The 25547-nt window shown below is 45.6% G+C and overlaps 2 protein-coding genes and 1 long non-coding RNA gene across 18 annotated transcripts in view; all 3 read left to right on the top strand.

The window, feature by feature from the left end:
• The window catches only part of ABLIM1 (actin binding LIM protein 1), a 227776-nt gene extending 214809 nt beyond the window's left edge, over positions 1–12967 (top strand). For 2 of the 4 annotated variants that reach the window (XM_060127222.1, XM_060127223.1), the window contains 8 exons: positions 501–592; positions 1795–1906; positions 3642–3706; positions 4343–4403; positions 5161–5168; positions 5993–6067; positions 7133–7213; positions 8324–12967. In XM_060127222.1, the coding sequence (XP_059983205.1) occupies positions 501–592; positions 1795–1906; positions 3642–3706; positions 4343–4403; positions 5161–5168; positions 5993–6067; positions 7133–7213; positions 8324–8437 (608 nt within the window). In that variant the 3' untranslated portion in view covers positions 8438–12967. Of the gene's footprint in view, positions 1–500; positions 593–1794; positions 1907–3641; positions 3707–4342; positions 4404–5160; positions 6068–7132; positions 7214–8323 lie in introns of those variants that run through there. The other 2 variants (XM_060127221.1, XM_060127220.1) reach the window with 1 other exon arrangement.
• AFAP1L2 (actin filament associated protein 1 like 2) overlaps positions 9335–25547 on the top strand; it is a 124048-nt gene continuing 107835 nt past the window's right edge. For all 13 annotated transcript variants that reach the window (XM_060127216.1, XM_060127215.1, XM_060127213.1 and 10 more), the window contains exon 1: positions 9335–9482. In XM_060127216.1, the coding sequence (XP_059983199.1) occupies positions 9335–9482 (148 nt within the window). The remainder of the gene's footprint in view (positions 9483–25547) is intronic.
• On the top strand, positions 17385–20558 carry LOC132507622 (uncharacterized). The gene is made up of 2 exons (XR_009536236.1): positions 17385–17530; positions 20111–20558. It is a non-coding gene; the product is annotated as an uncharacterized LOC132507622 (long non-coding RNA).

Raw genomic sequence — 25547 nt, 5'->3', positions numbered from 1 at the left:
ACAGGGTGATGGTATGGTGACAAACCTAAATATTCAGAAAAAGAAAACAAGATTTTTAAATTCATCACAAGAGACTGTTTTACCTATTTGATGGTATCTAGATGAATCTGGCTTCCTCTCTGTTTGAACAATGACCTCAGGGACATGAAAATAATAACCGTAGATGCCCCTCCCACCTACTATGGAAGCTCTGACCAGTGGCCAGTGGGATGACTTAGACCCAATCATAATGGCAAACCGAGTTCTAATTGAGCAGATCAGATTGTTGGGAGGCATGCCTTACTGAATCACATTTTTGGACTGGCTTGTCGAACGGGGCCCCGTTGTCTCAAGAAACCAGCTGAACTGGTGGCAGGCTCTTTTTTCCCATGTGTTGTTCACGAATGTTGAAGACCACTGCTGACTTTGCCCGCCTGACACGTTGAGCACAGGTGGACTAGTCCCTTGAGCTCCCCTTGCTGTGGGGCTAACGTGAGAGGTTGTCTTTGCTGTGGACTTAGGAGCTGATATGAGACGCAGATCTAGTGGCAGAGAGGAAGACGATGAGGAACTGCTGAGACGCCGGCAGCTACAAGAGGAGCAATTAATGAAGGTTTGTCCTTAAACTACTTTGCTGCAGCCTTCACTTCGGTTCTGTCTTCTGTCGATCCATGTTACTGAATGATTGCTATGGGCGAGCCACCAAGGTTAGCAGGGGGCACTCCCAGCCCTCAGGGGCTTACGGTCCAGTAGGAGAGACAAGATGGGCATCTAGTGACTGTAATAAGGCAGATACTTAGCGGGTTCTGGAAGAGGTGACCTGGAGGTCAGAGAGACACGGAATGTTTGGGCCTTTTCGAGGAGAGCGAGACTCTGTGTGGGGTGTGTGGGTGTGCGGTGCATGTGTTGAAAGGATGCTGAAAGGCCAGGTAAAGCCAGAGTGCACTCCGAGGTGGTACAACACCTTCCTTCCCTCACGCAGGCTCTGCTGAAGGGATTCCCTTGGGAAAGAGCCTTTCTCCAAGTCTTTCCTCAGGACTCATAGGACCTTGTGTGTGTGTATCTGGGCCAAGAGAGAGGGGATAAAATGGACTGTCACTAAGACATCCTCATTATATACTCTGTCTCTAGCTAGGCCCACAGCATCCCAGAAGGCCTGGGGTTGAGGGAGCCTAGACATGATCAACTCCTACCAATAAGGGTCATTTTCCAAAGATACTTCAGCATATGGGGAATGCACATGATACTAGTTATATAAGGATACAAAGTTACATTTATTATGTGTTCCCAGTTTTGTATATTATGTGCGTAGAAAACTACTGGATAGATGCAGATCAGCATGTAAATGGTGGTTGTCTCTGAGTGGTGGATTATGGGTTCTTCTTTCCTTCTGGGTTTTCTAGAATCTGTACAATGAGCATGCATTATTTTTTCCCGTTTTTAAACAAATCAGTGTAATTTATCTTTAAAGGCTACTGTCCCCAGTCTTCCCTTCCCACATCAAAAATCTGTACATACTCACACATTGCCCTCCTGAGTCTACCTGCAGGCGCTTTGCGGGGAGGGCGAAGGAGGGAGAACACTCTTCTGATGTGGAGCCTGGTTTAGGGCAACAGAGCCTTGACATTGAAGGGACTATGGTGGGTTCAAGGTCCAAGACCTGGCTGACCTTTTGGGGAGCCACCAGGCTCTGGGACGATATGCCTCAGCCCTCTCCAGAGTCAGGAACTTCTTGCAGGATCTCCTAAAAAGAAACTGCAGTTCCCTAAAAGTAATTGCGGGCTTCGCTTTCATTTTTCTTTTCTCTGTGAATAGCTCAACTCGGGCCTGGGCCAGTTGATACTGAAAGAAGAGATGGAGAAGGAGAGGGAGAGCCGGGAGAGGTCCTCCCTGGCCACCGGGCGCTATGATTCTTCCATCAACTCAGGTGAGCAGCAGACCCACCGCCTTCCCTGAGCCAGGAGCTGGCCACCTGCCTGCAAAGGAGCCTATTTAGACGGTTCCAGGAGAGGCAGGGTGGTTTCTGGTGGAATCTACAGAGTGTTCTATAGGAAAGGAAGTGTAAGAATCCTATGTCATGTCAACTTAGCTTAAGAGCCTGCCATGGCTCTTCCTTAAATGTGTGTTTCCTTCCTGTTGGAAATAGGGGGAGCCCTTGGAGGATCTCAGGAACCAAGAGGGGTCAGTTCCCTTGTGCTGGGTCTACCTTCTAGAACATACATCTCAGAGGGAAGCGGCAAAAAGAAACTCCTCATAGAGAACAGAATGCTTTTTATAACTTTTTTCTTTTTTTTGATTTGGTCGCCCTGTGGGCCATTAGTTCCCTAACCAGGGACTGAACGCGTGCCCCCTGCAGTGGAAGCACAGAGTCTTAACCACTGGACCGCCAGGGAAGTCCAAGAACAGAACGCTTTTTAACTGTAGAGAGCATGAACAATTTTTTCAAAATATTATGACTTTAGTATATTCAATATAAGAGCTGAGGGCTAACAGTGCTGTTGTTGATACTTTTGAAAGAGATTACTTATATACTGGGCTGAATAGTCTTTCGGTATATTTTCCCCTGCTTATACTTGTCATAAGCCTGTTCTCTTTTAACCCACAAGATATGTTCTCACATGTTGTGAACTAGTGCATAATTTTCTCTCCTGAGGATTCCTTTAAACATGTGTTTAGTGCTTCCTATGCAAACACTTCTGCTAAACATTATTTCATTTAATCTTCACAACATACCAATGAAGTAGATGGTATTATGAGTATTATCATCTTCCCCATTTTGTAGATCAGGAGACAAGTCAAGGGAAGTTTAAGTAACTTACCCGATGTCACATTGCTGATAACTACCAAAACTAAGGTTTAGGAGTCTAAGTATTATAACCCCAGACCCTACACCCTTAACCAGAATGCCCTGCTACTTCTCATAGATGTGTCACTGGCATTAATCTTGGATTAGGTAGTTTAGTAATTTTTAGAGTTCCTTCCAATTCTGTTGTATAAGAATAAATAGCACTGCATCTACATGGGTCAAGAAATCAAGACTTAACAAGATGGAATACGATGCCCGAAGATGCAGAGGTGTTAAGTTGCAGAGCCAAAACTCAAGCCCAGGTCTACTCCCTCCAAAGCCCAGCAGTTTATGAGGCGTCCACGCTGTTGATCAATGGGATACCCTATCCCAAGCCTCCCAGGAGTCCACCTGTGGTTGACCAGTAGATCTTGGTGACTTAAGTGTAGGCCTCCAGATCAGTTATTGCTGCCATAGCAACTGGGGCTTGGGCCTGTGTATCCCAGTAGCCCTGGATTTAGATCATTGCTTAGATCTTTACGAGCTGAGCAACCGTGGGTGAGATACTTACATTTCTATTAGCCCCTATTTCTTCTCCTGTAAAATGGAAATACTACCATCATTATTAGGATTGTGTTGAGGATTCAGAGATGCCAAGCACTTCTTCCTCCCCCATCCCTCCTCGAAAATTTCACTGCCCACCCATTCCCTGCATCACCCAAACATGGTGGCATTTTATGAACATTTGAGCCCAATATTTGGATTGTTTTTTTCTAAATCTTCTATTCTGTAGGGTAGAAGATACACTGCCAACTTCATGAAAGAATTGGACTTCGGGTTCCTAACAATTACTTTTTTTTATCTTTCTCTTATTCAGCTTCACATGCTCTATCATCGAAAACCTCATCTCTCCCAGGCTATGGGAAAAACGGGCTTCACCGGGTGAGGTTTCTCAATTACTCGTTTCTGAGTCTCTTCCCTCTTGAGTCCTGGTGGAAGTGCTGATGTATTGTCTGAATACATCTGACAATATGATCTCAGTGTTGGATATAATGAAAATTGTAATCACCCTGCTCTCCTGGTAAATCACTTTGAGTTACAGGCAAAATAAGATATTTCTATTGAGAGGAAGAGAAATTGACTTTAGATAAAAGAATAGCCTGTATAAGCTTATGGGAAGACTAGATTAATTGTGTGCCCAATATTTCTACAATCAAGCAAAAAGTAATTACCGGAGCCGTTATCTCTGCTGTAAAAAGATACAGGAAAGTTTGTTACAACCTCCCTCCCCACAAAGCATAGAACAAGTGTAACTGTGTAGCTGTGATGTGGAAAAATGTGTTTTTATTTATCAGCAAGAGATACTTGCATGCCAAGGACCTGCTGAGCAGTAGCATAGGATATACCACAAAACACAGGTATTTCATAGAAGAAGAACTACGTAGGAAAAATAATAGGGGTCCAGGAATTCGGCTTGGGAGGAATTCTTAGGATTTTGTAAATCCCATCTTCCTTTTCGCCTGACTCCAGAACGAGTACCGTGGAGCAGATTTGCTAATGGTGTTTTCTTCATTTCAGCCTGTTTCTACAGACTTTGCTCAGTACAGCAGCTATGGGGATGTCAGCGGGGGAGTGCGAGGTGAGGCCCCTGTGGCCGGGTGTTGGCTGACCAAGGGGAAGAAGGGGCTGTGCTGTCACAGGCATGTTAGCTGGGCTCAGGCTGTGTCACATCCTACGGTCAGATCACATCTGTCCTCTGAGCCATCAGGGCATGTATTAAAATCCCAGAGGATCTCTCCTGATGTGAGACCACAAGAAGCGAGTTTGTAGGAGGGAATTCATTGCTCCTACTATGTACCGAGCACTAATTAGATCCCTGGAAGTACCGTGATAAGCAAGACAGGGGCCTACCTTCAAAATGCATATGGCTACAGATGAACTGGGGTGCAAGGCAGAAACAGAGACACAGATGTAGAGAACAAATGTATGGACACCAAGGGGGGAAAGCGGGGGGCAGGGCTGGGATGAACTGGGAGATTGGGATTGACATATATACACTAATATGTATAAAATAGATAACTAATAAAAAATGCATGTGACAGAGAGAGAAACTCTGTGAGATAAATGCTATGATCGGAGATGCAGAGAGAAGGGAGAAACACCTTCAGGGTGTCAGCTTCCACAAGAAAGGGTGTTTAAACTGATAACTAAAACCAGAGCGGGCATCTTCCAGCTTCAGGGAGCAGCCAGGCAGTGTGCGCAGAGACCCGGAGCCAGGAGAGCGTGGCTTGTTGGGGGATGTTTGGAGAATTGCAATAGGTTATAATCTCTGTTGATGTTTCCCTGTTTTAATATGGGCTTGCCCTTCTGAGATTTTCTTTTTCTTTCCTTTCCAGACTACCAGGTATGGAACACTGTCTTTCCCAAGTTGGCCACACCAGCAAAACAGCCTTTTCACAATCCAGACATGTTCTGCTGCTCCAGGGAAGGGTTTCTGTTGAGAAGACCCTGACTTTAGTTGATCCGTCTAATCTTTAGTCCACAGATGTGAGGAGCCATGAGCAGCAGGCATGCCTGGTGCCCGGGTCAAGCTGGTCCTGCAGGCCTGCATGAGCCACACCAGGTGTCCGAGGACCCTCTTGCTCTGCCTTTGGAGAGTCCTCTCTGGGGTGGAAGTGGACCTGCATCAAGGGCCCACACACATACAGTTGCTTTTTCTTTTAGTTATAACCACTCACTCCTTGAGGCCCTCCCCTCCTCTGTGTGGTCACAGATGAAAAGAAACCCCTGTCTTGGCCAATAGGAAAGAGCTGGTGTGGTACCATTCCTTTTTTCCTAGAACCTAAACCTTGTAAAATGATAATGGAGAATGAGAAAAGGGGAAAAATGCAAAGAAAGCTAAGATTAGAATTAAAGAAAAAACATAAACCTGGCAATTCTTTGACGTACCATATACTTTAACACGTGCAGCCTACATTCAGGGATTAGTCAATAGTTATTAAGCCAAAATCTTTCATCAGCTGGAGTATAAAAGCAGCATTCCCACTATCCCTGCTTTTATTTAACAAGGAGCTCATTTTGAAAAATCCATGGTAATTAAGGTGACACATCTCTAAAATGGCCATGAAGATTTGAGACCCAAACAGGGAGGTCTAGGAGCCCACAGAGCTCTCCTTCAGCTCCCCATGCTGCCATGGGCCACTCCTGAAACCTGCATTTCTGCTGCAGACCCTCCCAGATGGCCACATGCCTGGAATGAGGATGGACCGGGGTGTCTCCATGCCTAACATGTTGGAACCAAAGGCAAGTGTGGCTCTTTTTCTCTCTCCTCTCACATGGGATGAAACTGGGACATAACCCTGAAAAGATTTGATTTTCTATCTTTTTCACCATTTTCAGGGTTGAGACCCTCTTGGCTCCAGGCCAGTGCATTAGGCAGGGCGTGTCATAAAGCATCTTTCCGCTCTGTGGGTTTTGTCACACCGAGTCAGCAGGTTTAAGCCCTCGCTGGGTCTGGCGCTGTGTGTTCCCAGTGAAGCGCCAGCACTTCTCTCCTGTGACCTCGGTGTGTACCTGGCCCCTGCCATGAGCACGGCAAAGCCTGCTCCACGCGGAGCAGCTGCAGCTCCCTCCGGATAGGGTGACCAACACATCCAGCTTACCCAAGACCTTCCTGGTTTTAGCACCGGAAGTCTTGCATCCTGGGATCCTCCTTAGTCCCAAGCCAACTGGGATGATTGGTTGCCCCAGCTCCAGAACATCCTGTGACTCCAAAGGTGTCCAAGAGCTGTGCTCCTTGGTGACTATAACTGGGGCTTATTTCAATACGTCATCTACCAAAACGCTGCTTCTGGGACTGCATGGCTCCCTGGATTCGTGAGCTGGACACGGAACGAGATCGTTTAACCCTACAAATGTGTACTGCCTTGTAAAACAAAAACCTATAATTTCAATTCTCTTCCAATTTTTACCTTCATCCCCAATACATAGTAAGTTGTATTCTTTTACTCAGCAACGCCCTCCAGAGGCACAGTGCCACATGAGACACTTGTGGGTATTGGGAATGTATAGGAACCTGCCCCTGTCTGCTGGAGACTTGAGTGAGGAACAGCCATCACTCTAATACTCTAACCATAGTGTCTTAGAAGCTCTATCTTGGGAGTCTTAGATTTTAGGTAGCTTCTGCTTGTTGATAAAATGGACAGCGGTGGGAATATTTCCCCGGCAGTCCAGTGGTTAGGGCTCCGCACTTCCACTGCAGGGGGCACGGGTTTGATCCCTAGTTGATCTAAGGTGCCACATGGCCAAAAAAAATAAAAATAAAAACATGGACAGCAGTATTCTAGGTGTTTTTTTTTTGCTTCTCAGATATTTCCATATGAAATGCTGATGGTGACCAACAGAGGGCGCAGCAAAATCCTAAGAGACGTGGACAGAACCAGGCTAGAGGTAAAAAAAACAACAAACAAACAAAAAAACTTGTCCCAACTGCATATTCCTGTGCATTTTCCACAACTTCCCCCTAAGAAATGTTCCAGTTAAGGCAAAAAAATAAAAAGGATCAACCTAGGTTAAACTAAGCTAACTTGGAGGAAACCCCAAATTTGTATTTAAGATGAGCATAAAAATGTATGGTAAAGTTCAGAAGAACAACCCAGGAGATGCAGTATGATTTTAGTCATTTTCTCTGGAGATTTGGCGTTGCCCTAATTTATGGCTGGGGATGTGGAATGGAGTCTCCATCACTCTTCAGATACCCCCAAATCCTTATCTTTCTCTGAGCCTGGGTTGAGTTTGTGGAGATTGGGGAGGGAGTGTTCACTAAAGAGGTGTGTACTGGGCAAGTTTCTCCCTTGGCTCTTTCCACATTCCTTGTCGAAGGGTTCGCTGGGTACACATACCCAAGGCCTCCTTAGATGTGGAAGACTGATCTTTGTACTTTTCCATCTGAATGGTTTTAATTAAGAAAAACTCTGGCTGCTAATCTCATAAGGAATCATTAATTTTCTCGGACAGAAAGCAGTACATCTGTGTGTGAGGTCAGGCTGGCACAGAGAATAGAGGCTCCACTATCCTAAGAGAACCCTACTAGGCGGACAAGAGATTGAAGTTCTTGGTCTCCTCAGTAGACCAAACATCCCACTGCTGAGCCAGGAAAAAGCCCCAGGGCTGCCAAAGGACCACTCTGGAAACCTCTCTCTGGCTTCCTTATTGCTCTGGTCCATTTTCCCTGCATCTCCTCAGCGTCCCAAGGACCTGAAGTGGAGTCACCTCCAGGATAATGACTCATCTTACCGTGCCCCATCGCCATTCGATGTTATCAACAATCATCATTAATACTCCACCAGCTCTTTTCTTTGGTAGGAAGGGTGCCTCACCTGGCCTGGCCAGGTAAGGAACCACTGGGTCCAGTGCCTGCTAAGAAGCCTCAGAGATAAACTCCTCTTCCATCATTCTGCCTTTTGCTCTTCAAAACAATTACTTATAAACTGGAGAGCAACTCTCAAGGTCATCCGTGTGGCCATCAGGACTGACCACTGTTCTCTTCTCCCATCACAGCGCCACTTAGCCCCAGAAGTGTTTCGGGAAATCTTTGGAATGTCCATCCAGGATTTTGACAAGTTACCTCTTTGGAGACGCAACGACATGAAGAAAAAAGCAAAACTCTTCTGAGTACCACACATAGACAGCAATTAGAAAAAGGACTGACCATGGCGGTGACACATAGGATGTTGTAGTGAGGCCCAAACTTGATTGGAGAATTTGCAAACTACTGTCCCTCAGCAACAAAAGGGAAAATCTGATTAAAACACCCATGAGCCAAATGATGGGCCAGCCCGTGGCAACATTCGCCCAGAAGCAGTGGGGTAGAAATGTCTGTGTTCCCACCCTTGACAGTAGTGTTCACGTGTGACCTTTTTCCATCACCTTATGTGCACAGCAGGAGCTACTTTTGTTCTCTTTCAACTGTTATTCAATAATAGTGTGACTGTATGGGTAAGAGCCAGCAAGTGCCCTTAGGATGCCGCATGGACAAGAGCAGTTGTAATAATTCCAAAGTACGAGTATATTTATTATATAGCGCCGCAGCTGAGAAGGAAGAGGCCGAGGGATAGATCCACGCGGCAGCAGCCTTTGCCCTCCCTTTCCTCACTGGCCTCCTGCAGCCCTGCCTGGGCTTCAGCAGGAGGGAAAGCAGAATCGGAGGCCCCGGCAGCTCTGTTTCAATAGCCACCAAAGTCATTTTTAACATGCTCCTTGTCCCCTACTGTTTGCTAGGACCTGATTGGCAAATTACTTAGCCTATTATTATTTTTTTTGCGGTACGCGGGCCTCTCACCGTTGTGGCCTCTTCCGTTGCGGAGCACAGGCTCCGGACGTGCAGGCTCAGCGGCCATGGCTCACGGGCCCACGGGCTCCGCGGCATGTGGGATCCTCCCGGACCGGGGCACGAACCCGTGTCCCCTGCATCGGCAGGCGGACTCTCAACCACTGCGCCACCAGGGAAGCCCACTTAGCCTATTATTAAAAAGAAAAAAGAATTAAGAGAAAGAGAGGAAAAAGGAGTGAATGAAAATTCTCCTTAAACCCTTTTCTACTTCAGAAAGCATGCTCCTCTGCACCAAGGACAGGAGATGTCTCGGCCCCGCAGCCCTCCGCTCTTACAAAGAAAGGAAAGGGGGATTGTCTCCAGATTGGCCCAGTTGTATGCTGTTAGGTGAGTTTTGTCCAAAGGCCACAGCAGTCTTGATCAAAAACAGAAGTTCTGTCTCCTCTCAATGCAAGTTCTCCCACCCAGCAAACTCTGCTCTCTATCTGGCATTCTCTAAATCACATCGAGCCCTGGCTGATTTTGCTTTTTTTAAGGTCTTTTCAGTAGTAGGCTAAGGAAAGGCATGTTTTTCTCTTTGAAATCTCTGCACCTCCAAGGTAGATTGCCTCAGAATGATTTAATTTGGTCTTTTGAGCTTTCTTTCTTGCCTAGCTCTGTGGACTTCCTGGTTTGCCTGTGTGTGCTTATGTGTTTTCACTCACCCAGGGCAGTTTGGTGAGTCTGCATGTGCTTTTAAATTTCATTCCTGCTCGAATGTTTGTCCCACCGTGCTGCAGCTCCTCAGGGACATTTGCACAGGTGCACATGACTCAAAGGTCAAGAGTGAGGCTAACTGCATCCCTGCCACCAGGTCCCCTGTGGAAGGGTGTTGGTGGTTAGAAGCCAGCATATTCCATGACAGATGTAGCTCAAGTCAGCATCAGACCGAAGACCGCAGACCTAGGATCAGACTGTGTGTAGACAGCAGAACATCTCACCGGAGTCCTCAAACTCAGTAACACAAAATTCACATTGGAGCCGAAGATTACCCCAAAACTTGCATTTAAGACCCCACCATGGTTCCTGAAAGCCTCTGGCTGAGACTCAGACAGGACGTGACTCACGTGTAGGAGGTTGTCACATCTATTCTCATGCTTTGGGGCTCTGTTTAAGAATTTAAACTCTATGTTAAAGCCAAAGAAGAAAACATCTGAATTCACCTGCATATGCCGCTAATAATAAAAGCTCAGAAATTCTTCCTGCTGCCACCGAGTATTAGAATGAGTTAGTAGCTGACACCAGTGGTAAAAAGCAAGTAGAATATTCTTTCTGATCTTGTACTGCAGACCTAACTTGTGACACGCTCTAGCAACCGGGTGCTGTAGTGAATACTGCAATTGCTTTATAGTATGCTGTGTGCTTCCCAAGGGAATCTAAACCTGCCTGACCTTTGCTAGACATTGAACGTTTGAGGACTCTTCTCACAAATACACGTGTGTGTGTGTGTGTGTGTGTGTGTGTGTGTGTGTGTGTGTGTGTTGGACCTACTAACATATTTAGCAAATGGCTCTGATGAGGTAGATGTGAGGAGACCAGCTCCTCCTTGGACTGAAGGCAGACTGCAGCCCACAGTTTCGCCCCTTCATCTATCCGTTGCCTCTTGCTTCATTCAGTACATCCGCTGTCCCACCTTCTGTGACCTCTCCTGCATGGGTAGCCTGGGCACAACGCCTGTGTGTCCTAATCCTTGCTTCGCTCTGGCAAAGTGTGAGGGGTGAGGACCGTGGTGTAGTCCCAGTGTTCCCCTGCCACGACCAATAACAAGGATGGCCAAACGTAGCCGAGGTTTCGGCTGGAGGAGAGGTTTTTTTTTCATTGGCTAATGAGTTATAATCCACGTACTTGCAGATTAAATGTCAGTGTAAGAAAAATGGCGATGATAGTTAAAGAACTGAGCCCTAAATTTGCCGCCACTAATGAAACTCTACTTTTCTTGTAACTTTTGAATTCAGTTTTGCATCCATCTTGGCGGGGTCGGGGGTGGGAAATAGCTTCTTTCCATATCAAGTGTATGAGCTAATTTAAACTACACCGTGCAAAAATGCCTTGCCAGAACATGCCAGTAGCCTCCTGGCTGCAAGCAGAGCAGTGCTGTGCTCTAGGGAAGGGGGCACTGGGAACGCAGAGTGGGCTTCCCAACCCCACTCCCCAGCAGAAGGCTCCAGCCACGGGCGCGGGTCACAGGGCAACCTGATTCTTCCAACTGCCAAACTGAATCAGTGGGGCTACAGCGCCCTATGTGTTTCGTTGAACTGGACTCAGCATGCGTGTCCCGAAAATGTCCAGGTCACTGCACAGGAAATCAGTGTTCTCTGCTTGAACGCTGCCCCGCATAAAAAAATTCCAGTGGTTAACACAGTCAAATTAAGGAGGATTGCTTACTCTAGGACAGGAAGTATACACATGGTAAGCTTCCTTAGTGCATACATAAAGGGCTACATTTTTGATCAGTGGGCTTACTAGTGATTCTTCAAGCATAGGCTGATTGCATGAAGAGGCCTCTATGATGACCTGAAAGTCAGTGCTTCCTTTAAAGTTGCTTCCAAAACAGCCAGGATACCATTTAGTCTTCTGGTGTGATTTATGTTGAGATAGATAAAGAGCGTTGGGAAACCTGTCCAGCTCGCTAGGTATCTACATTTTGGTTTGGGTTCATTATGAAATGTTCTTACTGTGACTCCTTCAATAACAAAAGATAAACTGCCTGGTCCCTGAAACCTTGAACAGAAAAGCTAGAGACAATGGGGAATAAGGTGCAAAGGAAAAAAAAAAGTAGTTTCTATCTGTCATGTCCTCTAGTCTCCCCAGTTCTCCCCAACTTCCCATTCTGTTGTTGCCAAGCTGAGTTTCCTCTTCCGAGGTGAGGTTGGAACAATGCTCTTTTCAACTCCTATCCCCTCCATCTGGTGATGTCAGTCAACTCCACTTGGAAAAGTCTTGCTAGAAATGTTCCTAAAACTTTCCTCTAATTTCTTTACATTTTAAAGCAAACACCTTTTTCTAAAGAATTGCTTCTTAGATGATTATACAGTATATATATCTATGCTTTTGCAAGTTTAAAAATTCAAATGAACCACTTTTGACTAGGTAGGTCTTTCTAAAAAAACTCTCTAAAGCAAACTTGATGTTAGCGTTCTCTTGCATGTTGAAGGGGCAGGGGACCCTCCAGGCTGTGGGCTCCCAGAGCCCTCTTTCTGACTGTCAGGAAAGATGGTGGAAGGAAGATGAACTCTGTGCCATCAGCCCTTCTGCATCCTCTGCAGCAGGCTCAGTTTTTACAAATCACCTCATCTGTATTTCCGGTCACTGTTTAATCTACTTCCGAGGCCAGCCTTGATTTTATCTGGCTTGTAAAATCATTTTCCTTTTTATAAAACAAGTGTTTGTCAGGATGCCCTAAAACTCACTCATTAGTACTCCCTTTTGAAGAACGTTCTATCCAGAAAAAGAGATCATTTCAGGCTTGAGGTTCGTAATGACACCTTATAGTGGCGATGTGTGTTAAGGGAACTACCCAATTATGTTGTAATGAAAGAAGGAGAAACTTTGACTTTGGCGTTTTAAAAAATCACTGTCTTTCTATTTGCTGTCTAGGGAGTAGTGGGGAGATGGTGACTGACACGCGTTGCATATGGATCTGTGTGTTTCTCATTTGGGGCAAGTTTCATTTCTGGCAAACTCAAAAGGAAAGGGGGAGGTGGTCAGTTTAAGCTGAAAAACTTTCTAAACAATATATGTGTACACAGCAAAATTAAACCCAATCTTTTCTGATGCTTAGTGTAATTGAGTGGCGATTGTTATCATTAAATAAAATTCTTCCCAAAAGAGTATCTCCCAAGAGTGACGATGCCACGAGTCGCTTTCTGAGCCCGTTTGCCAAAGGTAGAGGAAAAGACTGCATCCACTAACATTCAGAAAGGCAATGAGCCACTTAGTGACTGTATATGTGTATGTTTCTTTACCCTACGGAAGAGAAGACGAATGTCTGCAGGATTGGTGTTCTTTTGGGGTGTTATGTACAGACCTGTCCCGTGATAAACGTGTGGTTTCTGTGAGTTGCTGACAGTCCTGCATCGAAGCTTTTGCAGTTCTTTCCTTTTTAAGTTGGGTTTAATGGAATTTTTTTTCAAGTGTTGGAAGGCATACTGTTCTACCTGCCTCCCCTCCCCTTCCAGAAACAAGAAAGCAAATATTTGGAAGAAATGCTGCTTAAAAGATGTATCATGTCCCCCGTGAAAGTGGGTGGGTATCGGTCGGCATCCTGAATGCCACGTGTCAGCGTGCAGAGGTGGGATGGCCCTGGGCCTGCGTTACTGTGCTTGGGACCCCCAACGCGCTCCACACTCTTGTTGAAATCAACACCTGCCGCCCCTCTGCCGCTGTCCTGCCTCACTGTTGTCCTCACAACTCAGTGAATAAAGTGTGTGCTTTATGCGTAACTGCCTCCACACCGGGTTTCCTTTCCGGTTTCCCCTGCTCCCTTTCAAGGTCTGTCCCATTTGAAAAAGTGCCAGCCCAGCTTCTAAAGACAAAAACAAAATCAAAGTCCTGCGAATGCACTTTAATCACGTAGGAAGGCAGGTTAGAGGGGGAAATGCATCAGGTAGCAGCGGAACTGTTTGCCCAGTGACCCAGACCATATTGACCAAGTGAACTAAAGAAACAATTTAATAGAGCTGTTGCACTGTGCTGATCTAGCTGGTATTCAGTTTTGTGTGTGACACAGAGCAGCAACGGTCTCATCACTTAGGCAAGGCTGGGGATTTGAGGTTTGAGGACAGGAGCTTCGGAACCGCTGCCGTGAGTTGGGCCATTTTACTAAGAAACTAGAATGCAGTGGGAGGAAAACATCTTTCAAAACATCTTTGACCTCCACTGTCTGGCTTACTTCACTTAGTATGATAATCTCTAGGTCCATCCATGTTGCTGCAAATGGCATTATTTCATTCTTTTTTATGGCTGAGTAATATTCCATTGTATAAATGTACCACATCTTCTTTATCCATTCATCTGTCGATGGACATTTAGGTTGCTTCCATGTCTTGGCTGTTGTGAATAGCACTGCTATGAACATTGGGGTGCATGTATCTTTTTGAGTTATAGTTTTCTCTGGATATATGCCCAGTAGTGGTATTGCAGGATCATATGGTAGTCCTATTTTTAGTTTCTCAAGGAACTTCCATACTGTTCTCCATAGTGGCTGCACCAATTTACATTCCCACCAACAGTCTACTACTATTTTGGATAGTTTAATCATTCAAGAATTTAAGTTTTTGTTCTGGGCTTTTTCCCCCTCTAGTCTTTATTATGAATTCTCCAGCATTAAAACAAGCCCACAGCTTTTATATGCTTCAATAACAACACTCTCTTGTCCAATAATTATCTATGATTGAGATCCCCTGAAGATGTGATTTTTTTTTTTTTTGGCCACACCACATGGCTTATGGAATCTTAGTTCCTTGACCAGGGATCAAAGCCAGGCCCCCTGCAGTGGAAGCTTGGAGTCCTAACCGCTGTACCACCACAGAATTCCCAAGATGTGCTAATTAATAGTAATAATAACAGTGTTACATAGCAGTTGAGTGTGGGCTATAGCATCAAACTCCCTGGGATTTTTTTGTTTTGTTTTTATAAATTTATTTATTTATTTATTTTTGGCTGTGTTGGGTCTTCGTTGCTGTGCACGGGCTTTCTCTGGTTGCGGTGAGCGGGGGCTACTCTTCGTTGCAGTGTGCGGGCTTCTCATTGCCGTGGCTTCTCTTGTCGCGGAGCACGGGCTCTAGGCGCACAGGCTTCAGTAGTTGTGGCACGTGGACTCAGTAGTTGTGGCTCGCGGGCTCTAGAGCTCAGGCTCAGTAGTTGTGGCACACGAGCTTAGTTGCTCCGCGGCATGTGGGATCTTCCTGGGCTAGGGCTCAAACCTGTGTCCCCTGCATTGGCAGGCGGATTCTTAACCACTGCGCCACCAGGGAAGCCCAAACTCCCTGGGTTTGAGTTCGAGCTCCACCAATAATTAGCTGTGTGACTAGTGACAGTTTGCCTAACTTCTCTAAGCCTCAATTTCCATTTCTATAAGATAGGAATAGTAATAAAAATACCTACCTCAAAGAGTTATTGTGAGAATCAGGTAGAATAGGACGTGGCATGATACAAATGGGCGCTCGCACATTAGCTTTTATTAATAACGCGGCTGCCGTGTAGTGGGGACTTAACTATTTGCCCAGTTCTGAGGTTAGCATATTACACGCTTTATTTCATGGAGTTCCTTACCTCACTTCTACTGTAGGACTGAGGAAACAGACCCAGAGAAACCAAGTGCCTTATACAAGATCTGCCTATTGAGTGGTGGGCCTGGGATTCAGACCCCATCTCCCCAGTTCCAAGCTCAAAATGTAAGCAAGTATCATGCAGAGAAGGGCTCAGCTGTCCCCACGGGTACTGCAGGAGCCAGGGTGCCAGGCCGCCTACAATGGAAGCGTCCAAATATGCCAGCTTGGGGGCTCAGCTTTTCCCAAGGAGTTTTAGAGCCGTTGGACCTCGGTGTTTTCTGGGTGGGGAGGATTTCCCCAGCCTGCTCGAGGGATGTTTAGAAACACCAGCTGCAGAAGAGTTGAGACTCATTCCCATGAAAGATGGCTTTGGTTTCAGAAAGATCTTTCCAATGTATGACTCACTTCAAAGCAGCCCAAGGCCGCAGAGGCTGACCTGCCAGTCCTTACAGTATTGGGGGACATTTCTGAGGCTCAAGAAAGCTACCAGTCCTGCTTAGCCCCCCCTGCCCATTTCTGGAAGGGGGCTCCCTCCTCCACCCCGCAGAGTCAAACAGCCTTGCCTGGGTGTGTCACCAGCCCCGCCCTGCTGGACATGGCCCATTGTTGGCCGGAAAGCCCTGGGAAGGGTGGGGACTTGGTGTTAGCAGCTTTTGAGAAAGTTCAGGGTGGTCAAAGGACTAGTGCCCAAGGCTTCAGGGATCTCAGCCCCAATTTTGAGGACCTGCCTTCACACCCTAAAATTCCCTTCTCCCCCCACACCAGCCAGGACTCTGACAAAGAAATGCCCCTTCCACCCTACGGCACTCAGGGAAGTGCTGCGGTAAGTCAGGGCTCTGGAGGAGGGTGTAATATGACCACATTTATTTTAGTTTCCAGTCTCAACTGGATAAAAATGCTCTCCAGAGCCTGTCATTGTGCTCAGCACAATAGCAGGCCCTGGAGAGGTTTCTCTGTATTTATTTGTGCTGTCCCCCTGCTGCTGCCTCTTAACTCGGCCCTTCCCATCAGATAAAAAGAAAAATTGGTTTGGGAAAACCTCCCTCCAAAGCAGAGGCTGTTTCTGCTTTGTCCTGAGTATGTTTTACTTGTGGGCCCTCCCAGAGCATCCTGGGATGTTCCCGAAGGCCTAGAGGCAGGGTAGAGCCACCTGGCTTCCAGAACCAGAGCTTGGGAATCAGACTTGAGGGTACCTGAGTCCAGATAGTCTAAGAGGAAGATGGATGACGCTGGTCTGATGGCAGCGGCTGACATTCCTTGAGAGCCTCTGGAGTGCCAGGCTCAGGGCTAAGTATTAGTTTGTGTAGATTATTTCATTTCATCGGTGAAAGGTAAACCCAGCACTGGGAGAGGCCCACTAAAAAGTGGATGGGATTCTAGCCCCTTCCCATCACGTCCAACAGCCATATCCCTCCTGAGGCTGTCACAGCTCTCTGGGGTCTCCTCATTTGCACGTGATTTCTAAGATTTGCCAAAAGGACCATCTTTGCAAAGACTAATCCCAGCCTTTCTCTGCAAGGTGGAGCCTGGCCATGAATAACAACATTTTGCTCGAATCTGCACAGAAAGTATAAGTTCTTTCATTCCTGCTATTGTCCCAAAGCATATGCTTCTTAATGGAAAGTTAGAAAATGTTGTGGGGAGTTACATTCCCATCAGATAGGAGTAAGAGTCAACTGGATTACCCTGTCTTTCTTTTTCTTCCTTCCTTTCTTCCTTCCTTCTCTCTCTCTCTCTCTCTCTCTCTCTCTCTCTCTCTCTCTCTCTCTCTCTCTCTCTCTCTTTCTTTCTTTCTTTCTTCTTTTTTAAATATATAGAACAAATTCTTCCTCCTGCACGTAAAAACAAGGTATTTCAGACAACTCGGGGTAAATTGCTGGTATTTATTAATCGTTATTTGAATCAGATGGCTTCCACTGGATGTGGCACTTTCACAAGCATCGCCTCCGAACCTTCCCCCTACCCCCCACCACAGGCAACCTGGGGAAGTGTCATTGCCCTCAGTACACAGATCAGAGCTTGGCTGACCTGTCAAACTCACATGCGGAGACGGGGAAGCGCCAGGATGTGGCCCCAGCTCTAACTGAAAAGCTTATGCTTCATCCACAAGGAGATTCTGATTATGTGGGTCTGGGGAGGGAGCCAGGAAGCTGTGTCCTAAAACTAAATGTCAAAGCTTCCAGATAATTCTGATGATCAACCAAGTTTAGGAACCCCTGGCCCACGCTGCATGGCCTCAGGTCAAGAGTGGAGCTGGTCTGTGACTCACCCAGCATCCACTGCCAGACCTTGCGAGACTGCATCACCCTAACACATGCGACCAGGAGTCAGACCAAGGCCTTGGAAGTCTGCCCTTGCAAATAGGCCTGCAGCCTCCAGAGGCCTCCCTAAGAAATCACTGGCACCGTCCTTCACACAACAGGGTGTCTAGCTCTCTGAATCAGAATCTGCTCAGATGTCACCTCATTCTCAAGGAGATGAAGGAGATTGTCTCCATTTACAGAAAGAAGCATGAGATGAGAGAGGACGGGTCAGGTGCCTAGTTGCTTAAAGGAAAAACAATCCACTGGCATCTCCACCTCCCTTTCTCCTCTCACAACCTTGAGAAACGTCTGAAGGTTGAAAACATGGCCTAGAAATCCTGTTATTCTACCAGACAACTTATTTTTTTCCCCCAACGTGCTCACTGTTTTTTCAGTCTATTGTTTGCTGGAAGGGTGGGTATAAAAAACTCTAGTCCTAAGTTTTCTGTTGAGACAGTTACTCCAGGGAAATTTGGGAACTGTCTTCAGGGCCTGGCTGGGGAGAGAGTAAGACCGAGGAAGCCAGGAGTTATGTCTGCAAACTCTTCTTTTACATAAACGTGGTTGTTTTTATTTTTGAACCCTTATATATGAAAGCATCTGCAGTGAGTTGAAATAATGTCCCTCAAAAGATATGTCTACCCAGAACCTCAGAATATGCCCTTATTTGGAATTAGGGTCTTTGCAGATGTAATTCAGGCAAGGATCTGGAGATAAGACCATCCTAGATTCAGGTGAGCCCTAAATCTCACCACGCATGTCCTTGTATGATACTCAAAAGGAGAGACGCAGAGATAGACACAAAAATGAAGGCCATCTGAAGGCAAAGGCAAAGATCAGAGTTGTGTTACCATAAGCCAAGGAGCCACTGGGATCTGGAAGAGGCAAGGAAGGGTCCTCTTCTAGCACCTTCAGCAGGAGCATGGCCCTGCCTGCACCTTGATTTTAGACTTCTGGACTCCACAACGATGAGAGAATGAATTTCTGTTGTCTTAAGCCATCCAGTTTCTGGTTATTTGTTATGGCAGCCCTAAGAAATGAATACTGCATTTTTATCAGTGAAAAAAGGTCTCGTGACTCCTCAGCAAGGTGGAATAGGCAGGGGTCTAAGCCAGATGCCCTAGGGCCCCAGGGCACTTTGATGCCACTGACCAGGTATGGAGAGACAAGGCCCACTTCTCCAACACCAGCGAGGCAGATAAGGCTGATTTTTCTCTTCCTAGAAAAGAAGATCAACGTTTGCCTGGCTATCAGTTGACTCGCCTAGCAGGCCTCAATGGCCCAACGTAGTTAGAATGTTTTCAACTGGTAAGCCCGAAGCAGGCAGAGCCCACCTTGGGGATGGAGCCCCTCTGGGCAGAACTGAGCTGGCCAGTCAGGTGGCAGCACGTCTCCTCCTCCCTCAGGGGACTTTGCTCTTTAAGATGAGCCGAGCCCTGGGCTAGGCTAGAAGCAGAGCACACATTGATGTAAATGTCCATCTGCCAGTGTGCAGGGGCAAAGGGACCTGTGAGTTCACCTCTCCCCTGGGGTCATCAGGGGCCCCCTGTGCCTCATGAACTCCTTTAGTCCAGAGCCGCTACCCAGCAGCACAACCTGGACAAGGTACTCCTGCCTCAGTTTCTGCCTCTCCATAATGAGGAGGAAGATGCTGCTTATTCCAGGGGTTGCTGAGAGGATTACATGAGTTAATGCATGAGGTACACTCAAAACAGGCCCATACTAACACCCAATAAAGGTTAGCAAAATATTATTATTGTTAGTATTATTAGTATTTAGTACTGGGTGTTATTACCATGACAGGGAAAGAGCCCATACATTAGTGATTTAAAACTTGAATGAAAATGTCTATATCCCAGGAGTTTATTAAGAATGCAAATTCCCAGGCCTCACCACCAGATAGATTTAATGGGGGACCGAGTAACTTCTCTGTGTGTGTGTGTGTAAGAGAGAGAGAGAGAAGAAAGGAAGGAGGGAGAGAAGGAAGGAAGGAAGGGAGGGAGGGAGGGAGGGAGGGAGGGAGGGAGGGGAGATTATTAACAAACCTGTCAAGTGATTCTAGGACTGGTGGTTCACAAATTATAATTTTTTAAAAACACTGCCCAAATGAGGTTGTTCCCTAGAACTATGAAGTTTATTTTAATTATTAATCCCTAGGAGGGAACTAGGTTTGCTTTAAAACTAAAATTGAAATCTTGACAGCTCATTTCCATTTTCTGTAATTGGTTACTTTTAAACAATACAAAATGCCAAGGTCATAAAATTTATTTTAATGAGTCTTTTCCTGCCTCTAGAACGTGGTTAAGTTCAAATCACTAAGCTTTAAACTCACGATTTCTCAACCTACGTAATTTAAAAAGAACAACAACACAGTATTTAAATAGATTTTTTTTTTTTCTAGCCTGGGACGAAATATTCTGTCAAAGCATCAAAGTTCTTTAAGATCTTTCCAGAGATGAGAATGGATTTGTCCTTCCTAAGTTAGCGTGTCCCCTTTGCCGGAACACATGAGCAGAGGCACAGGGGGAATCTAACTGCCACCCCAGCACACCTGACAAAAGGTGAGGCCTTTGGCGGGTGATGAGGGCAGAGCCCTCACGGGATTAGTGTCCTTATATTGGGTTGGCGAGAAAGTGCGTTCGGATCTTCCGTAACATCTTATGGAAAAACCCGAACGAGCTTTTTGGCCAGCCCAATAAAAGCGGCCCCAGCAGGCTCCCTCAGCCCCTTACACCTTGGGAGGCTAGAAGGAGTCTGCAACCTGGGTGAGGCCTCATCCCACCCTGCTGGTACCTCAGTCAGATCACCAGCCTCCAGAACTGTCCGAAATACACTTCTGTTGATTGTAAGCCACCCGGTTCATGATATTTTTGTTATAACAGCCTGAGACAGTCAGAAAGTCACCTTCCAGGCACACTGGGTTTTTCCTTCAGTCTTTGAGTCTGCAAACCTTGAATGGGGAAAGTCCCCTTCCCTTCTCTCTGTCCAGGTAGCCACAAAGTGGGTGTTCCCTGAAAACTCTTTCCTGTTGGGGGGAAAAGTGCAACTAGAGGGAAAAATAGAGGGAAAACGAGAGACAAGGAGCCCTGCAAGTAAAAAGACCCTTGTCTTTTTACATCTGGCCTCACTTGAACTCAAGGTAGAACGTCTGCCACGTGGGGGGACTGACACATTATTTCTCTATCATACTTTCTACCTGAATGTGTTTCAGATTTTGAAAACATCCCATCAGAGCACTTTGCTTGGTTGTACAACTCTGTATTCCTGCTTACTGGGTGATGTCATAAGCACTGCTATAAGAAGGCCACATAGGATGAAGTACCCTTCTGGAGGTCTGGGCCACCAGGAGGCATTCCAGCATCTGGCGCACAGTAGGTGCACAGCGTACAGTCAGTGCTGATTAAATGACTAGAAATGATTTTTCCTAGTTGTGCTAATTCTCCTTCATTCTCAGTGGGATAGGCAGCCTAAAGCCCTTCGAATATCTCATGTTTAAAATGTCAGTAACATGTATTCAGTACCTAAAGTGAAAGACATGATGCTTGGTGTTATGGAAAATATGAACATGAATAAAATAAGGGGTGGGGACTAGGGTGAGCCAGGTGAGGTGCCGAGGGCTCACAATTTAAGGAGAGCTCATTCTCAGGGTCATGCAAATATTGACATTGAGAAAACACAATCCCTGCCCTCAAGGAGCTTAAAGGCTGGAGAGCAATGTGGGCAAGCATATCGCAGGTTAGATTTGGGACCTAAAGCAGATGAAAAAGTTCATGAGATAAAACAGAAATCAGATGGACCAAGGGCCTAAGTGTAAAAACCCTAAACCTACAAATTTTCTAGAAGAAAACATAGGGGAAAATTTTCATGACCTTGAGCTAGGCAAAGACTTCTTATATATGATACCAAAAGCATGATTCGTAAAATTTAAAAAGCGATAAATTGGTCTTCATCAAAATTAAGAACTTCTGTTCTTTGAAAGATATAAAGAGAATGAAAAAACAAGCCTCAGATGGGAAAAAATATTTGCAAATCACATATCTCATAAAGTACTGGAATCTAGACTATGTGAAGAATTCTCACTATCAAGTGCTGGTGAGGATGCAGGGCAACTGGGCTCTTGGACACCACTGGCGGGGATGCAGAATGATGGACACCACCGGCGGGGATGCAGAGTGATGGACACCACTGGCGGGGATGCAGAGTGATGGACACCACTGGCGGGGATGCAGAGTGATGGACACCACTGGCGGGGGTGCAGAGTGATGGACACCACTGGCGGGGATGCAGAATGACACAACTGCTTTGGAAAACAGTTGGACAGTTTCTTAAAAGTTAAACATACATTGATCTTATGATATCACAGTCCGGCTCCTAGGTCTTTATCCAAGTAAAACCAAAACCTTGGCTCACACAAAACCTGTACATGAGTGTTTATACTGCCATGGTTCACATTGCCTAAAGCTAGAAACATCCCAAATGTTCTTTAACTGAGGAATGGATAAACAAACTGTAGTTCTTCCATACAACGGAATAGTACTGAGCAATAAAAAGGAACAAGCTCTTACGATGACATAGGGGAAGCACAAATGCATGAGCTAAGTGGAAGAAAAGCCAGAATCAAAAAGCTACAGATATATGATTAGATTTACATGAGATTCCGGAAAAGGCAAAACTATAGGGATAGAAAACCACAAATCAGAGGTTTCATGGGAATAGGGGAGGCAGAGGGTTGACTACAAAGGAACACATGGAAATTCTGGGAGGTGATGAAATATTCTGTGTCTTAATTGTGGTGATCATGTGACTGTATACATTTATCAAAACCCATGGAACTGCACACCAAAAAGGCTGAATTTTCTGTAAGTAAATTATACCTTAATTAAAAATTTGTAAAAAATTATAATAAAAGCAGTTCAAGTCAACACATTTTTATTGCCAGTACTAGTGTACTGGGATCTGTGAGATGTTATAAAAGAAATGTGATATATATCCAATCTTGAGAAGCTTACAGTCTTGCTATAAAGTAGGCACTATGCTAAGCACTTGAGATAAAACAGGGAGCAAACAGACATTAATCAAGGAACCCTACAAGTATAAACAGAGGCGTATGAGTGTGTAAAAAACTAATGGCCTGAGACTTCCCTGGTGGTCCAGTGGTTAAGAATCCCACTCCCAATGCAGGGGCTGTGGGTTCGATCCTTGGTCGGAAAACTAAGATCCCACATGCCATGGGGCCACTGAGCCCGCAAACCACAACTACTGAGCTCGTCCGCCTCAACTAGAGCCCGTGTGCCACACACTACAGAGCCCACGCGCCCTGAAGCCTGCACACTGCAACTAGAGAGAAGCCTGGGCGCTGCAGCAAAGAGCCTGCATGCCACAGCTAAGACCCGACGCAGCCAAAAAAAAAAAAAGGAGTTAATGGCCTGATTGATTCTAGAACATCTGCAAAGCATGCTCTGAGGAATGCTTGTATTTGAATTGCAACTGGACTGGATGTGGGCTGCAGTGGGGTGGAGGATGGAGGAGCTGAGAGTGCATACAGGATGACTGCTAAGCTTCTGTATTGTGCAGCAGGAGAGGTGGTGGAACCTGCAGTGGACTTTGGAAGGGGAGCAGGTTTGGGGCGGAGAGGAGAGCATGAGCTCAACATATGAACAAGGGTTGAACCACGAGAGCAACACCTGATTGGGGGCATAACTATGCAGTGCACCCAACAGAAATGAAAATGTGCGTGCATGCAAAACCTTGTACATGAATATTTATAGCAGCATTATTCATAATAGACCAATGTCCAACAACTGATGAATGAATAAATAAAATGTGACGTAGCCATACAATGGAATATTATTTGGCAATACAAAGGAATAAATACTGATACCTGCTACAACATGGATGAAAGTTGAAAATATTATGCTAAGTGAGAGAAGCCAGGCCCAAAAGACTATGGAACGGAATGGTCTTTGGAAATATTACATAATTCCATTTATATGCCATTTCCAGAATAGGCAAATCTATAGAGTCAGAAGATAGATTAGTGGTTGCCTAAGGCTGGGGAAGTGGGGAGAATGGGATGACTACTAATGGGTGTAAGTTTCCTCTTAGGGTGATAAAGATGTTCTAAAATTAATTGTGGTGATGGGTGCATGACTCTGTTAACATAGTAAAAACCATTAAATTGTACACTTTAAATGGGTGATTTGCATGGTATGTCAACTATATCTCAATAAAAATGTTCTTTTAAAGGAAGAAGATAATCTGGATTAAGATGTTTTTAGATGTTCTATTTAGAATATTGAAATCTAGAAATCACTCCGATACCTCCGTGGGAGAATGATTATAAAAATAATGACAAATCAATAAGTTGGAATTCAACACAACAATTAAAAATACATGCAATGACAAAGAAGGGCAATTAATTTGAAAAGAGGTAAACAGAGTTTTATTTTTATTGTAAAAAACAAAAGCTATGTAGTGGAGAAAGATGCAGTCGATTTTGGAGAAGAGTGAGATCCAGCCAAGTGTCAGCTGGAGATGCAGAAGGATGGGAGATTGGAGATGGTGGAAATCAAGAGCGAGGGCAGTGTGCTTCCATAGCTCTGTCATGAGAAGCTCAGAAGTGGCTGTGTTGGCTTTTAACCCAGTGGGAAGTGGGCAAGAAGCTTGAGCAGGTGGGATGTACATTTATGGCTTAGATTGAGGGCATTGAGTTTGGTTCTATGCACACGAAGGAAAGCGTTTGTTGAAAAACAACGTTCTAAGCTCTTAGTTCTTTCCTTTGCCTTACTCCTCCACCACCCCCCGAGACCTGAGCACTTGCTAAATGTACCCACTACCCATTTTTGAGGATTCACTCAATAGCCGACGTTATGCTAAGTTTTTTGTGTGCTTCATCCTGTAGCATCCTTACAACATGTTCATGAAGTAGGTATTATTATTATCCCCATTTTACAGATAAAGAACCGTGCTCAGTGTCACACTGATCGTAAACGATGGAGGTGGGATAACTAGGACACGCCGGCCCTTCAGTCTGAAGGACTGAGTCTCAAGACGTGACCCAGCTCAGGAGAATCTTTCTCCCAGCCTCCCAAGCTCTTCCACTTTTACAACCCCCCCGGAGGTGGCCCATCTGTTGGGCAGACCACAGATTCTAAGACACTCACCACTTCGATGTTCCCAGGTGTTGTCTGAATTAAGTGACAATATTTGTGTGAGGTAGGATGTGAATCCTACCAAGAGCCCTCAGGTCAATGGGGCAGATCCAAGAGCAAATCCGCAAGTCAAACCCACTGGCAGCTTCATTCTCTGAACCGTCCAAGTTAGTTCATCTTTATGTGTTAACAGTTTACTCCTTTGCTGAGGAAACTGCTCCTCAAATGCATTAAAAAAAAAAAAAAAGATTGTTGTTCCTTGCCATCTGGGAACTGCCTGTTTGCCTGTTCTTGGCTCCAAACCCCACACCCCAGGCCCTTCTGCTTGGGGGCCTTCCGTAAACATTACTTGAATTACACTAAAAATTCTAATCGAGTGACAGAATGAGATCCCCAGACACTGTCCAATTGTAGTGGCCTGGTTTCAAATGCTCTGCTCTGTGGAGACTCCTCTATAAACGATTCCCATTTACATTCTCTCAGTTGTTTCTGCCAGAAGAAATGGTGGCTACCTGAGGCTGTTTCCAAAAGGAAGTTGGGAAGCCGCTTTACTGCTTCCTCCTCTCTCTCTCCCCTCTCTCCTCCTCTCCTGTCTTTGCCTTTCCCTCCCCCTGAAGTATTTTGATCCTGGAAGAAAATCAAGTACAACTGTGTGATCCAGCAGGGGCACTGAAGCGAGCTCATTGT

Source organism: Lagenorhynchus albirostris, chromosome 16 (genome assembly GCF_949774975.1).
Source record: "Lagenorhynchus albirostris chromosome 16, mLagAlb1.1, whole genome shotgun sequence".
Classification (NCBI taxonomy): domain Eukaryota; kingdom Metazoa; phylum Chordata; class Mammalia; order Artiodactyla; family Delphinidae; genus Lagenorhynchus; species Lagenorhynchus albirostris.
The sequence above is the reverse complement of the archived record's forward strand: the minus strand, read 5'-3'. Positions and strand labels throughout refer to the sequence as shown.